Source organism: Pteronotus mesoamericanus, unplaced genomic scaffold (genome assembly GCF_021234165.1).
Source record: "Pteronotus mesoamericanus isolate MK-2021 breed Mesoamerican mustached bat unplaced genomic scaffold, CSHL_Meso_final contig_130, whole genome shotgun sequence".
NCBI classification, from domain to species: Eukaryota; Metazoa; Chordata; class Mammalia; order Chiroptera; family Mormoopidae; genus Pteronotus; species Pteronotus mesoamericanus.
This window is the reverse complement of record NW_026555060.1, coordinates 22,601,484-22,616,871: the sequence shown is the minus strand read 5'-3', so window position 1 is coordinate 22,616,871 and position 15,388 is coordinate 22,601,484. Positions and strand designations below refer to the sequence as shown.

At 44.8% G+C, this 15,388-nt stretch overlaps 1 protein-coding gene across 1 annotated transcript in view; it reads left to right on the top strand.

Moving 5' to 3' along the window:
- Positions 1-15,388, top strand: part of FRMD4A (FERM domain containing 4A) — a 208,710-nt gene that overhangs the window by 67,043 nt on the left and 126,279 nt on the right. The window contains exon 4 of the mRNA XM_054593170.1: positions 8,623-8,715. Within this exon, the coding sequence (XP_054449145.1) occupies positions 8,623-8,715 (93 nt within the window). The remainder of the gene's footprint in view (positions 1-8,622; positions 8,716-15,388) is intronic.

The window sequence follows — 15,388 nt, the reverse complement described above, 5'->3', positions numbered from 1 at the left end:
ATGTTGTAGTGTTATTACTAACTTCACCTTCTCTTTTTAAAATTTAATTTTTAGACTTTATATTTGGAAATAAGTAGACTTACAGAAGAATTGCAAAGGCAATACAGAGAGTTCCCATGCACCCTTCACCCAGCTTCCCCAAATGTTGATATTTTACAAACTGTTAATTAACATTACTGTAGTATAGGTCCTAAATTATAGACTTCACTCCAATGTCACCAGTTTTCCCATGAATGCCTTCTTCTGTTCCAGGATTCAATAGCGTGCAGCCCCTTCTACTTTGAATAAATCTTCCATGATAAAAGGAGAGAGAGATGGTTTTCTGTACTTGAATTGTGGTGATGGAAGCAACAGTGACATTTTGACCACCTTTAAAACATTCCAAAGCAAAGAGCAAGCCTTGTATGAATGTGATTCTAAACTAATTATTTATGTCTTGCTAGAGTTGTGGTTTTCAACCTTGGCTGCGTATCGGAGTCGCCTAGGACATTTTAGAAAGTGCTGGTGCCCGGGACCTGCCCCGAGACTTGTGATTTAATTGGTCTGGGAGTGGCCTGAGCGGCAAGAGATTTCCCATATGCATCCAAGTATGAAAACCCCAGTTCTAGAGAGAGGGGAACGTTGGAGTAAATTTCCTCTGTCCCCTTCCTCTAGAGCCAAAGGGAGAAGCTGATTTCACTCAGACTTAGAACATTTGGGGCCAATTGTGCCACGCGTAGGGACCTGCAAAGTTACAGACTCCGTGCATTCCAGACAGACTCTCTGGAAATCTAACAGCGTGAGAGCCAACGCAGAGAAGTTCAGCTTGAGTGTTTCCGCATCAGTTCAAATACTGCGGCTGAGATTTTCACTTAGCAAGCACTGGCATTCATCACTTACGGAACACTATTTTTACATTTTATTTTTGAAATATTTCCATTGCTGTTTTTAACACCCACATTGTTGGGTGTTTCTTTTTTTTCTCTCTCAGATCATGGTTTTGATTGTATAGTTTAAATCAGTAAATCCCTTTAATTACATGATCTATTCTCAGTCATAATTTTTGTTTCACCTATTTGGTTTCTTTTTTTTTTTTTAAAAAACAGCTTTATTGAGGTATAATTGATATACAAAGAACTGCACATATTTAATGTTATAGTTTGGTGAGTTTGGATGTTTGTAATACCAAAGTTTTTAATTTTTAAAATTAGAAGAAAATTGTTGACAGGGGACCCCATCATCAAAAGCTATAACTAAACAACTTTTGGCCTATTTAGCAGAAATAGTCAAACATACCCCAAGTTGAAATGATGATAATAATAATATATTTAAATTTTAATTTGACTCTCCTGTCATAAATTTTGAGAACTGTGTGTCAGATGTTGTAAGTGAGTATCTGTGTAATGAAAAGCTTTAAGAAGCATTTGGAAAGTTGAGGGAGAAGGATAAGAAACTTGGCCAGCAATCACTGCACATTTTAAAAGCCACGTACAATTAGAATATATTTTCACATACCAATTAAGAAATTTCACCTACTAATTAAGGAAGTTCTTAGCCTCTTATTTAATCACAGACCCCTTTTAAATTTGTTAAAGAGGTATGTTCTCTTGCCTCCACAAAAGTTTACACAAAAATAATCTATATTTAAATTTTAGAGGGTTTACAGACATTCTGAATCCAGAATCCTAGTTTAAGAACCAATTAAGGATTTTTTTTTTTTAAACAACATGCCATGTTTTAATTAATTGAATATTGATTACTACTGTTTGGGAAGTCTGATTTATCCAGATAATTAAGGCTCAGTGTGTCCTTAATTAATTGGTTCTGTTGACCCAATGCCAGGACAACGGGGCACAACTTCTGCTCTGCAGTGTCCCTAGGTCCTTGAGCCCCTTCACTGGAACCATGACTGGCACTGGCTGAGCCATCTGAACAGGGTCTGGGTGATGAGCACTCCCAGTTTCGAACTTATCTACAATTTAAAAATAAACAAAGCAGAACAGCGGTTTTCCAGTCATGGAAGAAACAATGGCATGATGTCACTTTGGGAAGGCAATTTAATATTTAGAAATAGGCTTGGGATTTCCATTCATTAAATGCCCTGAACCATGAGACTAAGGAGAAATCAGTGGCTATAACCTCTGGGCCTGAATTGTAACAGCTGCTTCTGGGAACGCAGCACTCAACGTTCATTGCCACCTTGGAGACTGGCAGGCATATGGCAAGCAGACAGATCTTCTGTTTAGTGACCAGAGAAGGGCTTTAGCAGAACTCTTTCTGTGTGTAGCTAAGATAAATAAAAAAAAGAATGGGGTGATCTGAGGAGACCTTAGGGACCCAGGCTTTCTCTTGACTTCTTCCTTTCCCAAGGAAAGTGATACCGTGGAGCTTGGATCCTTGACGAGGGGGAGCAGAGTGAATAATCACAGAATACAGAGACTCCCTCTCTCCCTGCTTTTACTTAGGGCGGGGATTGGGGGAGATGGTGTCTATACATGGATGGCTGTCCCTGTACTGACAGTAATATTGATCTGTGAGCATATTTGAAGCTGACATGTTGGTTCCTTAGCAGATGTTTATTTAGCATCCACTGTTCAGCACAGAAATAACTAGACTTTTTGATCCTCTGTATGGCTTGTATTTTTAGTTTAGGAGGTAAATAAGATACAGTGTAGGAGGTGCTATAAAAGATTTGGAACAAAGCCTCCATAAATAAAAAATTAAAGCCATAACCCTGCTGGGTGGCTCAGTTGGTTGGATCATTATGTTATACACCAAAAGGCTGAGGATTCGATTCCTGGTCAGGACACATACCTAGGTTGCAGGGTTCGATCCCTGGTCAGGGCGAGTATGGGAGGCAGCTGATCAGTGTTTCTCACATCTCTCTCTCCCCACCTCCATCCCCCCCCCCCATCCCTCCCTCTCTTTCTCCCACCCTATCTCTCTCTAAAATCAATAAACATGTCATTGGGTGAGGATTAAACAAAATTAAAGCCATAAATTCAGATGGACAAAATAGCCTGTGTTTTAGTCCTCTGGTCTCCCCAATACACTCCTTTCATTAACCGTCCTCTGTGTTTGTCTCTGGTGCAGGCAGGATCCCATTCCCCGCCTCCTCGCCCACACACAGACACTCACACACTGGAAGACCACTATTTGAGGGTTTCTAGCTAAATCAGTACCCCAGAGCTGTCCTTGATGAGCACATGTATTTCTAAGTCAGGATACTAAAACTGAAACATGGTTTCATTTAAAGAGCTCCCCACCTACCCCTCCATCTAGGGACATCTGTAAGAATCTCATACTCTTGCTTTAGCTTTCCATAGAAACTCATTCTGAATGAAGTCAGCCATCTACAGTGAAAACCTCTGAAAGTCACAGAGTATCACTCTCCCCTGGGGCCCAGGAATGATCCGTTCAGACAGTCTTATCATACACCTCCACCCTCCAGTAACTCTCTATAAACAAAGCTCTCCTTAAGGCCATCTCTTTTGAAGGTGCCAGCTCTTGAACCAGAAATCTATTTGTATTGTATGTAGAAGCTAAGAGCAATCCGTTAAATAAATGCATCCAATTTCTGTTGCCTGGAAGCAATTGCGTATTTATTACTGACCCAACAGTTTGACCTATTGCTGCCATAAACCAAATGAGTGTTATCCTGTGCAGCCTTAAAGATAGTTATCAGTCATGCAATAAAAAAATACTGAGTGTCTGCTGGGACATATTTTATTTTTGTGCTTTGTTATTAGCAAATGCACGGATGTGCGTTCTCAAATGAAAAATCAATGAGAATAATGAAAACCAAGCTATCAGGCATCTCTTACTTAGTTACCCTGTATTGAGAAAATGCTTCTATGTTTCTTTTACTTTTTGCTCCCTGGTCCACCCTGATTTAAATATTTAAAAAAGAGAAAGGGACTTGATGTTGGGACTATGAGATGTCGTGGGAAAGAAGAAGTCCTCGAAAGTGAGGAATTCTTGGTACCGCTGGGTGTAGGAAATAGGACTTTGAACCCCATACGATGAGCAGAAAATGTTTCAACAAGTCCTATTGCAGCCAGAGGGCGTGGTTTCAGAGCCAAGGTTTCCAGGTTGCTTTTTAACCCGCCTCTTGGCTTTTGTCTACATATTGAGCAGTTTTCATAAGGAACCTTGGGTGAGTCACATGTCCCTTCAGTGGAAAGACATTGGTGTGAGGGCCCCAGCACCCCAGATACGGGGGAGCCTCCTGCTCCCTGGACATCAGAACCCGGCATGTGTTCCCCTCATGCCGACCCTCACCAAACTGGGGTCACGGCGTTCATTCAAATAGCGGGGTGGAGAAAGGAAATTTATTGTTCCTTAAAGGCTATAGGGTTGATTCTGGCCTTCTTGTTCTCTCTGCTTCCTGACCATTTTTCTCCTTTCTAGTCAGTTCATTACTTGACAAATGCTAAACTAGTATATGGCTAGGGACAGAAATTTCCAGTTAAATAAATTCACTGCTAAAATATTATCCTTTAAAAAAGTTTAATGTGGGGAGTAAAATTACCTAGAGCGGAAACCCATCCCTCTTTTGTCCTCTGTTAACATGGATGAGGAAGAATAGGCCATGAGCAAACCCAACAGAGTGGTGGCCAAGTGACACCTATCTCAGTGTCTCTTCATGCAAAATGTTCCCACTTTGAGGTTCTTCAACAAACGAACTGTATCCCTCGGAGACCAAGGAGGAGTCCCAGCAGTCTGCGTGGTCAGTCCTGTGCCACTGGGGTGGGGGGAGCGTTTATTTCTGGGGGATTATGCAGATGTCATTTCCATCAGACTGTTTATCAAGAATTACTGTAAAGCAAAAGAATAAATTTAAATATACGTGGTCATTGGAGGGATTGCTATCCTGAGTTTTCTTAGATTCTATATTTATTTGACACCCGTTAATTATAGAGCCAGACTATCAGCTAGAGTTGTTTACATCTCTCCCTCTGTCCAGAGCCCGCTCTCTGACCCACTCCCTTTATCTCACTCACACACCAGGCCAAGGAGATCCCTGTCCTGAATCAACTCAGGGCCAGGCACCAAGCAGCTGGGGGCAGCCTTAGCCCCTAGGCTGTTTGCCCTGCCTTGCCTTGCCTTGTCTTTCCCATGGGAACCCCAATAAAAGCTATGCCTCCTTATTCCTTTTTTGCCTCATGATTGGCACTGGTGCTTTCTCTTGTGGCCCTACCTGGCGTGGTATGCCTCTCGTTTCTAGGGGAACTTGGAATAACATTCAGTTTTACTTTCCATGGCATTGACCTCTCCATGTGATTGCTCAGTTTTCTTTGTAAATTAAGATCTGCACCCTGGCTGGTGTGGCTTAGTGATTGAATGCCGGCCCACAAATCGAAATGTTGCTGGTTCGATTCCCAGTCAGGGCACTTGCCTGGGTTGGGGACCAGGAGCCCGGTTGGGGGCGTGAGAGAGGCAACTGGTTGTTGTATCTCTTGCACATGGATGTTTCCCTCCCTCTCTTTTTCCCTCCCTTCCCATCTCTCTAAAAATTAATAAATAAAATCTTAAAAAAAAAAAATCTTGGCATAGATCAGTTGCTTTTGGAAGTTGTCATCCAATCATTGAGCAAGGGCTTTTGAGCACCTAGTATTTTTGCCAGATCTTGTGCTTGGTTCTGGGATGATTTTTTTTTTTAAATGTTGAAAACTTACAACTTTGTTGGAGAGACAGGTCATATTTTTTTAAATAACTAAATGTACAAGACTGCACTATAAATGCCTTGCAGACGACACAAACCAGAAGTTCTGGAGGAGTTTGAAAGAAAGCCCAGACTTAGGCAATCAAGGGAGGCTTCACAAAAAGACTGCACTGAACTCAGCCTCGAACAATGGCTAGCGTTCAGATAAAGAAGATGGAGAGACTGTTCCAATTAGGAGCAGCAGCATGATCAAAGTCATCACGCAGAGCGTGCATATGGCCTGCGTGCAGGAGGCTGAGCACATGGAGCAGATCCTGGGAGATTTGGGACATTTTCAGAGGCAGGAAAGGAGTGGCTGGAGCTTCTTATTACCAATAATTAGGTCTCTCACATTTGTCTTAACACCTTCTAGTTGATGAAAAACACACACTTTTATTCTATGAGGTAGATCTCGCTGTGTTTTTCAGATGCGAAAAGTCTGTCCGGGAGAAGAAGGCATCGCAGAGTACACTGCCTGAACTGCGGGAAGTGCCGCAGCACAGGTGTGCCCAGCCTGGGCGCTACGAGAGCCCGGTCCCAGGCTGGCGTGTGGTGTGGGGAAGGTGCGTCAGGGGAGGCTTTCTGGAGGAGGCACAGGAGAGCTGGGTCTTGAAGCAAGGGTCAATGAAGGAGAAGAAGAGCACTGTAGGCAGAGGGAACAACATGAGCTAAGGCACAAAGGTCAGCATTGTCAGTAAGGCCAGAAACGAAGTTGGTGCCCTGGCCTTCTCTGTGCAGGTCCATGTTCTACTTGGCTGGGAATTTATCCCACCTTTCGAGAAGAAGTTGTTCCAGTCATTTTACGTAAAAAACTTTTTTTCCTGCTATGTTTCACCCTTACTGTGTTCACAGAAGAGTAAACAAAAATGAAAATAAGGTTTATAGAAAAATTTTATTTCCTGATGGAGATTCTCAAAAGGAGAAAAAAGAAGTAGATCCAAATGTCAGCCCTAGGCCACAGGTGTGGGCTTAAGTGAGAGAGAGACTCGTGCATGTATGCCAAAGGTACTACTTAAATGAATTCTTAAAATGGAGATAGGAGCCCCTCACACGTTTTCTTTCATTTTTTGGAGGCAAGCACATGCTTTGAGGAGCGAACATTATAGCAGGGCAATACAGACAGCTTTTGCTTCTTATCCTGCACAGAATAAGTGCCTTCACTTGTGCCCATGCACTTAAACATCGGTGTCATTCAGCATTGGGCACGTGAAGAGATGCTGTGCTGTCAGTTGTGTGTGATCAGAATGAGTTTACTAAGCAAAGGAGATTGGAGGGCTCTGCATTCTCCGCAGTGATGGACTGAGATTGGGCGAGGAGGAGGGAAAAGGAGGGGCAGATTGCTCTGCTCATACCTGTAACGTGGCTCTGCCTCGCTCTTCAAAGACCAGCCTTCTCATCGTGGCCTCCAAGGCCCCCGTAGCTGGTCCCAGCCCCTCTCCAGCCTCCTCCCTTTCTACTGACGTGACACTAACTTGTGGGGTTTCTTCTCACCTCAGAGCCTTTAGCACATGCTGGTCCTTCTGCCTGGAAAGTGGTTCCCCTTCCTCTTGGCTGAGTTAACTCGGGCAATTTTTCAGATCTCACTCAAACATCAGGCAGTGCTTCTCAGACCCCCAAACTAGATGAGACCCTCACATGTTCTCATAACTCATGGCCCTAATACTGTTAGTTATTGTGTAATTAATTGTGGAAGTAGTGGTTGAGTGTCTCCTTAAAAGCGTATAAGCTTGAGAGGAAAAGGGATCATGTTTACTTTACTCTCTGCTGCATCTCCAGACCCTTTATCAGACAAGGTGGTCAGTTGACATTTATGAAAGTAGAGATAGAAGGAGGTGAGGGAGAAAGAAATGCACAAGTTGCTCCATTTGTATATCATCAAGTGTCTCTGTGGTCCACTGTTTAAAATAACTGTAATGAGGCATAACTGACATATAATAAACGACATACGTTAGAAGTGCACAAGTTGATTAGTTTTGACACATGTAAGCAGAAATAAACTATCCCCATCATCAAGATGTAATGGACATAATCCATCACTCTCTCAAAATTTTTTTAATGTCCCCCATCCCCATAATAACTCCCTCTAACCTCCCCACACCTCAGGCAACCACCCATCTGCTTTCTGTCACTGTAGATTAATTTGCACTTTCTAGAGTTTCATCTAAATGGAATCATACAATTTGTACTCTTTTCTTGTCTGGCTGCTTTTACTTAGCATTATTATCTTGAGATTCATCTATGTTATTCTGTGCATCAATAGTGCATTGTCTTTGTTGCTGCATAGTATTCCATTATATAATCGTATCATAATTTGTTGATACATTTCCCTTGTCGATAAACATTTGGGTTGATTCAAGTTTTGAGCTATGAAAAATAATGTATTTCTGAACATCTGTGTGTGAAAGTCTTTTCATGGCTTAGCCATATGCTTTCATTTTTCTTGGGTAAACACGTAGGATAAGAATGGCTAGGTCGTATGGTAGATGTAAGTTTAATTCTTTAAGAAACTGACCACTATTGGCTTTTCAACCCATCTGCTTCCAGCAAAATGTTGTGAAGATTGACATCATAATTCTAAAGTGTGTTTTGAGTCTTTCAGGAATAAAGGCAGCCCATAGCACGGTGGGACGGGAATTCCGGGCGAGAGAGCGTGATTACATTTTCATTTTAGTGCAGCCTAGTGCGGCCTCTGCCGCGGGCGGCAGCTCTCTAACCCCTGACTCTGGGTGTCACTCTCCTTCCTCACATCACACCGTATCGCCTACTCACACACTGTTCCCTAGATATTTCCCTGGGTTCTTCAAATACTAAAAACATAATAGTGAGGGAAAGGTCCACATTTAGCTGTGATCCAGGCCATTCTGCTGCACATACACCTTTGTTCCAAGAAACGTCTGCAAAATCCAAAGCCCTAATCAATTTGTCTCTATTTTCCTCAGGGGGCACTTAAACTGGCTTCAGCTAGATCGAAGAGTATTGGAACATGACTTTCCCAAAAAGTCAGGACCAGTGGTTTTATACTTCTGTGTCAGGTATGTACACCTGGTATCTACTCTTTCGTTTCTCTACTCTTTCGTCTCGTCTTTCTACTCTTTTTTTATTTGTCAGGAAATTCTGGGAGGGTATAGTGATCAAAAGAAAGGAAAATCAAGTTTGTCTTGATTCATTACCAGGGATAGAGGTCATGACATAGCTACATTTCCAGTAGATATAAAATAGAGCGTGAGTGTGTAAGGCATGTCAGTGTGTGTGTGTGCACAGACATACATGTTTGTGCTCTTGCATAGGATGCTTGGGTGGAATAAAGAAACAAGGTTTTTTAAAATTTATTTACTTTTTGGGTGAGGCATATATCTCAAACTAAACTGGGTCTCTTAAAATAATACACACTTGTAGATTCTGTTTTGGTGGCCATTTGAAGCAGCATATTTTCTTTCCTTCTATCACAAGTGCCACTTGGCCTCTTGAAACTTACCAATTTATCCCAAAAAGGAGTGATTGAACCCAAGCAGTAAACCACAGATCAATGCATTCTCTGGTAGTGGAGGATATAATATGGATATGATATACTATAATATCAGAAACAATAGGCATTTCCTATTTACTAATCTTGTGAAGTTGTTAAGTTTTATTTTGTGACTGCAGAGAGCTGGATTTGCTTCTTGTAGCTAATATTTGCAACAATCTTAGGAAGTCGACCAGACTTAGCACATTGGTTTGCAGAAGGTTGTGTGAAGCCAGAGGGCATCAAGGTCATGGTTTCTGGGGAAAGGTACAAATTGTAGCAAAACTAGAATCTGAGCGGTAGTTGGTGGAGCCAGAACCCTCTGGCTTCATAAGGTTTCAGTCCAGAACCTTCATTGAAACACAATTGCAGAGACATGTGGCATGAGTGCCTCAGTCTTCCAGTGGACACTGGCCTTTCCACACACTCCATGGACCCAGCTCTTTTAAAATATGTGAACAGACGTGTGAGAGCAGGACACCGATTTACAATTCAGTTCTGAAAGAGCACGGCCAGGAGTGCAGTTTTGGCCATAGCCATGCTGATACCGCAGGAGGCATTAGGAGGGGCTAAAAGCAGAGTTAGGGGCCCCATTTAACAGGCAGGAGTGTGTGTCTTTACACAGCTGGTGAGGTAAACTTAAACTTGCATTTAATGACTTAAAAAAATTTTTTTAATCCTCACTGGAAGATATGTTTATTGATCTTAGAGCGGGTGGGGAGGGGGTGCGATGAGGGGAGAGAAAGAGAGGGAAAGAGAAAAGCATAGATCATCTGCCTCCCATATGTGCCTGACCAGGAGCAGAACCTGCAACCTAGGTATATGCCCTGGCTGGGAATCTAACCCACAGTCTTTTGGTGTATGGGGTGCTGTTCCAACCAATTGAGCCACCCAGCCAGGGCTAATGGCTTTTTTATTTGTTTAACAGCTGTGAACATATCAGAGCCAATCTTCACCATTTTTATTATTGTTGGGCACGATTTCAATGTCATGTTCTTTTGAATGGTGTCTGCATTTTCTCAGATAAATGGAAAAGTAACGTTATAAAGCAAAGAGTAACCTGTAATGGAAGGTGGCTGAGCACATTTGCCATACGTGCATTAGGCTGTTTCCTCCTTCCTGAGGCTTTTGAACATTGTAAACTAAGAGGAGAAAATACCGGGCTGCTTGTATGTCAGGTTTTTTTTCAGGTGCCTGCGATGGGCCGAGTTATTTGTGAGTTGGGGGAACCAAGCCTTAGGCAGAGGTGTCCAACTTTTTATCATCTCTAGACCACACTGGAGGAAGAAGAGTTATCTTGGGCCACATAAATACACTGTGACACATAATCACAAAAAAAAGTCTCATAATGTTTTAAGTAAATTTATGACTATGCTGGGTCCCATTCATAGACATCCTGGACCACGTGCGTTGGACACCCTGCTAGAGGAAAGCTTGGGGCACCGTGAGGTTGCCAGGTGAAGTGTTTTGTCTCTGAGAACATGCAGATGGTTTCAAATCACTCCACACTGACTTCTGTTTGTGAGACCAGACACACAGAGGAAGCTGCAGAAGCAGAACCGATGCTGACAACAGAGAGACCTGGGATTGGACGAATGAAAACCCCTCTGCCATGGCGTCTCGTTTTCCTAGCTGGCCGCAGCGGGCACCTCACAGAACGCTCCTTAGGAAAAGCTCTCCACGTGCTCATGTAGGGACAGACTTCTAACAGTATGACCACAAGGCAGAGGTCCTTCTCCAGCTCATCGCAAGAGCAGATCTTTCTGGAAAGCCTCACGTTCCTATTTCCAGTTATTTCTTGGTCACCTGAGAATTTCAACCTCAGCAGGTCCAAAGCCAGATTCATTGTCTTCCCACCTACTCCCACTTCTGCAAATCTCTTGTGGTCCCTTCAAATCTGTGACATTACTATTCTCATCATCTAGGCTTTTGGTCTTGAAGCTTTCTTCTTCCTCAAATTCTTATGTGCATTAGTTCTTAGCCTCTACTTCCAAAATCTCTTGTCTACCCTCCCTTCTCCATATCTTCTGTGACTTGATCTATTGCACCTGCCTCCCAGGGTGGGTGTTACCTGAGCACTGGCCACAGGGGATTCTGGCTCCCAGAAACTACATGGCCCTGAATCCCCACTTTCCCGTTGGCTGAACAGTGTAGGAACGGAACACCAGTAGTTTGTTTTCTCCGAGAGAGAAGGCAGATTCTCCCATGAAGGTGAATTCTGCATTTTTACCTTGGTGCTCAGCCTGGGGAGAAATCCCAACTTACAACTTGGTACCTTTCTGGGGATGCCCAAGGCCCTTTTCTCCAGAGGAGTAGTATGATATATTGTCTTCCTAAAAGACCCAAACCTGGAATAGGCTAGAGTCCAAACAAGGGTTTCCATCCAGCTGAGCACTTTCCCTGTGCGGCGACGCTGACCTTTCTAACAGGAGCATCCGTCACACACACGTCTCTGGGAGCAGCCTGGCCTCCTGGTCCCTCATAGCCTTTCTGCTTTTGTTTAAACATCTCTATATTACATCTGTCTAACATGTGTACATTAGCCTTTGTGGAAAAGTGGAATAAAACCACCTGAGAAAAGAGACCGTGGAAAATACCAGCCACCTTAAAGCTCAGTTTTAGGAATTCATCGAGTGGCAATATTAACCCTGTGTCACTGAGGTTCTGCGTTTGGGCTGCCATCCCAGCATGATTTGTTGTTTGACATTTATGTGCTATTTGGCATTTATATATTCTTCCTCTGTAAAGCATACTCAAAACAAAACATCTGTGAGAGGGAGGGCAGACTTACTGCCTCCAGCCAACCGAACAGGAAAAATAGAGCCCAAGGATATTAAATCATGTGAATTTGAACTCAGAGAATTCTGCCTCAGCCTTGAAGCCAGAACGTCTTTTTAATGAACATTTCTTCCTTGGAGGGCCTCAAGCTGTGTGACACTACAGAACTTTCCCAAAATGGTAGGACGTAGGACTAAGAATGCACCTTCATTGACCCAAAAAAGCCTAAAAGGGATCTGCTCCCTGCAACTCATTAGTCAAATCACCAGGAATGACCACTGTGGCTTCTAAGTCTTACTAATTACCTAAAAAGGAAAAGGGTCAGAGAGAAGGGGACTATCTGTTTTTCAGGATGATTTTTAATCTTCACAACAACCCTTGAAGCAGGAATTACTTATTATTCCTAATGAAAAATAGGAGATGGGTGCCCAGGAGTGTCAGGTAAATTCTGCCTCCAGCATGACTAGTAAGTTACAGCATCTGTTCAGTCAGAGCTGATGCCAAACCTCGGGCTCTGCCCCGCTCACCAGGCTGCCTGCCTCCTAAGTGAAAAGTGACACTGCAGTTGTTCATCGGAGACTGCCACGGTCGCTCCCTTTGTGAGGAGGGCCAGAGGCACCCAAGTCAAGATCCATGACCTTGGCTGATCTCGCGATCCGCACTTCGCCATGTCTGCAGAACCAGCATCTGTCTGTAGCGATGGTGGTGGGGACAGATGCACGTAGCACCGGGAGCGAGGCGCGTGCAGAGCAGCCCTCCCGGGCCTGGCGTACCTGTTCAGCGCCGCCAACTCAGACACCATTGGCAGAGCAGCTCCTGAAGGGCAAACCCACAGTCAGAGCTTGGCAGCATGTTGGAAACTCCGCATCAAGTAAAGGAGAAGTATATATGCATTTTCTCCAACTTGTAAGGTCCTAGCAGCTGTGCCTGTCATCATCTCTTTGCCAATTCGATCCAAACCCCACTGTGCACCCTTGCAACCACTCCTTTACCCTGGAGCTTACCTCCTCTTGCTCCATGGCACAGGTACATACATGTCTACACAGGTATGCATGCACACACACATCCCAGTTGGGTTGGGTCAGTCCGTCATACTCTTGTTTTATTTCTGCCCTGGAGCTGCCGCACGCGGTGGCGGGGTGGGGAGTGGAATCACACAGCCGCCTGTTGGTGCATGGCTGACTGTGACCAGGCTCACAGAGATCGCCCACTGTGTGCCTGTTTGGGGCCTCTGCCTGCCCACAGCGGCTTTCCTTCCCTCTCGCTGCAGGTGCCAAACGAGAGCTCACCCCCTTTGCTCCGAGAAGGTAGCATGGCTCATGATTTTGCAGAGGAGCCGAAAGCTAGCACAAGTGATCTCCCTCAGACCTCCCTATCTTTACCCACAAACTTAATTGTATCCACTTCATCTCTGTGGCCTTCTCACCCACCCACTGCGCGCGCATACACGGACATGGGAAGAGGAAGAGTGACCGTTGCTCTCCCATCATCCAAGGCTGGCAGGTTCATGCGTCCTTCCGTTCCAGCCCCTCTGAGAGCTTGCCCCCTCCACCTCCCCTCTTCCCTCTCCTTTTCTCTGTTTGAAGCAGCTGCTTCTCCGTGGATCCCTCCCCAACATGGCCACCTTGCTCCTACCCTAAGAAGAAAATGCCCTCCCGACTTGCTTCCTCTTCCAGCCACTACCCTTTGCTTCTCCTTTGGTTCACAGCAAAGGTTGCGAAGATGGGTCTGCACTTGCTGCCTCCCTTCCCTCATCCCACAGAGTCCACACTCTGTGACAGACCAGCCCCTGGTCCCTTCACCCTGCGGTCAGCAGAGGTCTGTAGGCCCCCAATTCCACAGGTGCTTCTCTGCTCCCTTCCGCCTGGATCAGATGATGTCAACTTTCTGTCCCCAAACTTACTTTTCTGTCTGTGGTACCTCCTTGTCTCTCTTATTGGCACCACCACCCACACTAGCCCCCCAAACCAGAAACTTGAGCATCAACCTTGATGTCACCTGCTCCCTCCCACCTGCTACCTTCTCTACCCTCAGTCACTAATTCCTGTAGTGTCTGCATCTTAACTAGTTGTTGCCTCCCTACCTTCCTTTCCACGCACACCCCCTTGGCTGTAGCGAGGGCCTTCACAAACGTGTCCCAGTTCTGAAATCTCTGTGCTCATCTCTGCTTCTGGCCTTGGCCCCTGTATGTTGCCACAGAGCATCTTTTTTTAGAAATTTCACCTCTTCCCCTACTTAACGGTTTTCCTGGACTCCGATAATCACACTGAGGATATCCTTGGCATATGCTGTGAGGAGACTTCTGCAGGCCTGCCGCGCCTCACCTTCCTCATCTCCTTACCTCTCACACACACACCTCACAAGCAGTCCAGTGATCACTGTAGGACTGAAATCCCATTCAGCAAAAGACCTTTGTTAGTGCTGTGTGGCAGGCTCCCCAAACTGGAGAACAATGATCCTCTGAGAGCATCCACCAGGCAGGCTTGAGAAATAGGTCAAGTAAAAAAAAACACACACACACACACACGAGGAACATTTACCAGCCCACCTAAGGAGGTCTCCCTCTCTTCGTGTAGATAGAAGTTTGTGCTCGGAGTGCTTCGTCTGTGTCTGGGCTGTTCCTGTAATTATCTCCCCACGTGTCCCTGGAGCTCTGGTCACCTGCACTGTTTGTAGGAAAATAAAGGGAGATGAGGTCTGTCTCCTGAAACGTAGCCTTTCACAAACGATAAACTGAGGTGGGCGATAGAGAAACCGAAGGAGGAAGCTTAAATTCAGAGGAGGGGATATACATCCAGTTCATAACCTGCCTGTTAGTGTCTTTCCCGACTAGGGGGCGACCCCGGTTGCAATTTCCTGCCCCTTACGGGGCAGCGATGGCATGGGTCTAAAATGAGGTGCCTGCTAACAGAGCTTGCCAGACCTCCACTGGGCGTCCCAGTTAAGATTTCAGTTCTGTTGAAATTGTAATCATCAGAGAGATTTGGCCGCAGAAACTCACAGCAGTCTCAATTATCCTTCTCATTAGGATCACTCCTTTTTGCTACCAAAAGTCAGCATTCCAAATGTGACATTTCTGTTTATTACAGAATGAAATCGCTGGTCCATTTAATTAACACTCACTGTAAATAGTCAGTGATTCCCCAGTGCCAGGGGGTGGATGTGAGAGGGAAGAGGAGCGAGGGGCCCGAGGAGAGAGTCTGGCTGATGTCATCTGGCTGAGCTGTGTCCAGTCCGCTGCACTCTGAGGCTTCCACAAGGCAGAGGCTTCAGGGCCTCTTGAGTGTTTAATGAGTGCACATGCATAATGACATAGCACATATTGATTCCTACTTCAGACAGTGTGATAAAACATTGTTGGGTTGGGATCCCCTGGGCCAGGTTTTATGTGACATCGTTCATGGAGCCCAAAGAACACTCTC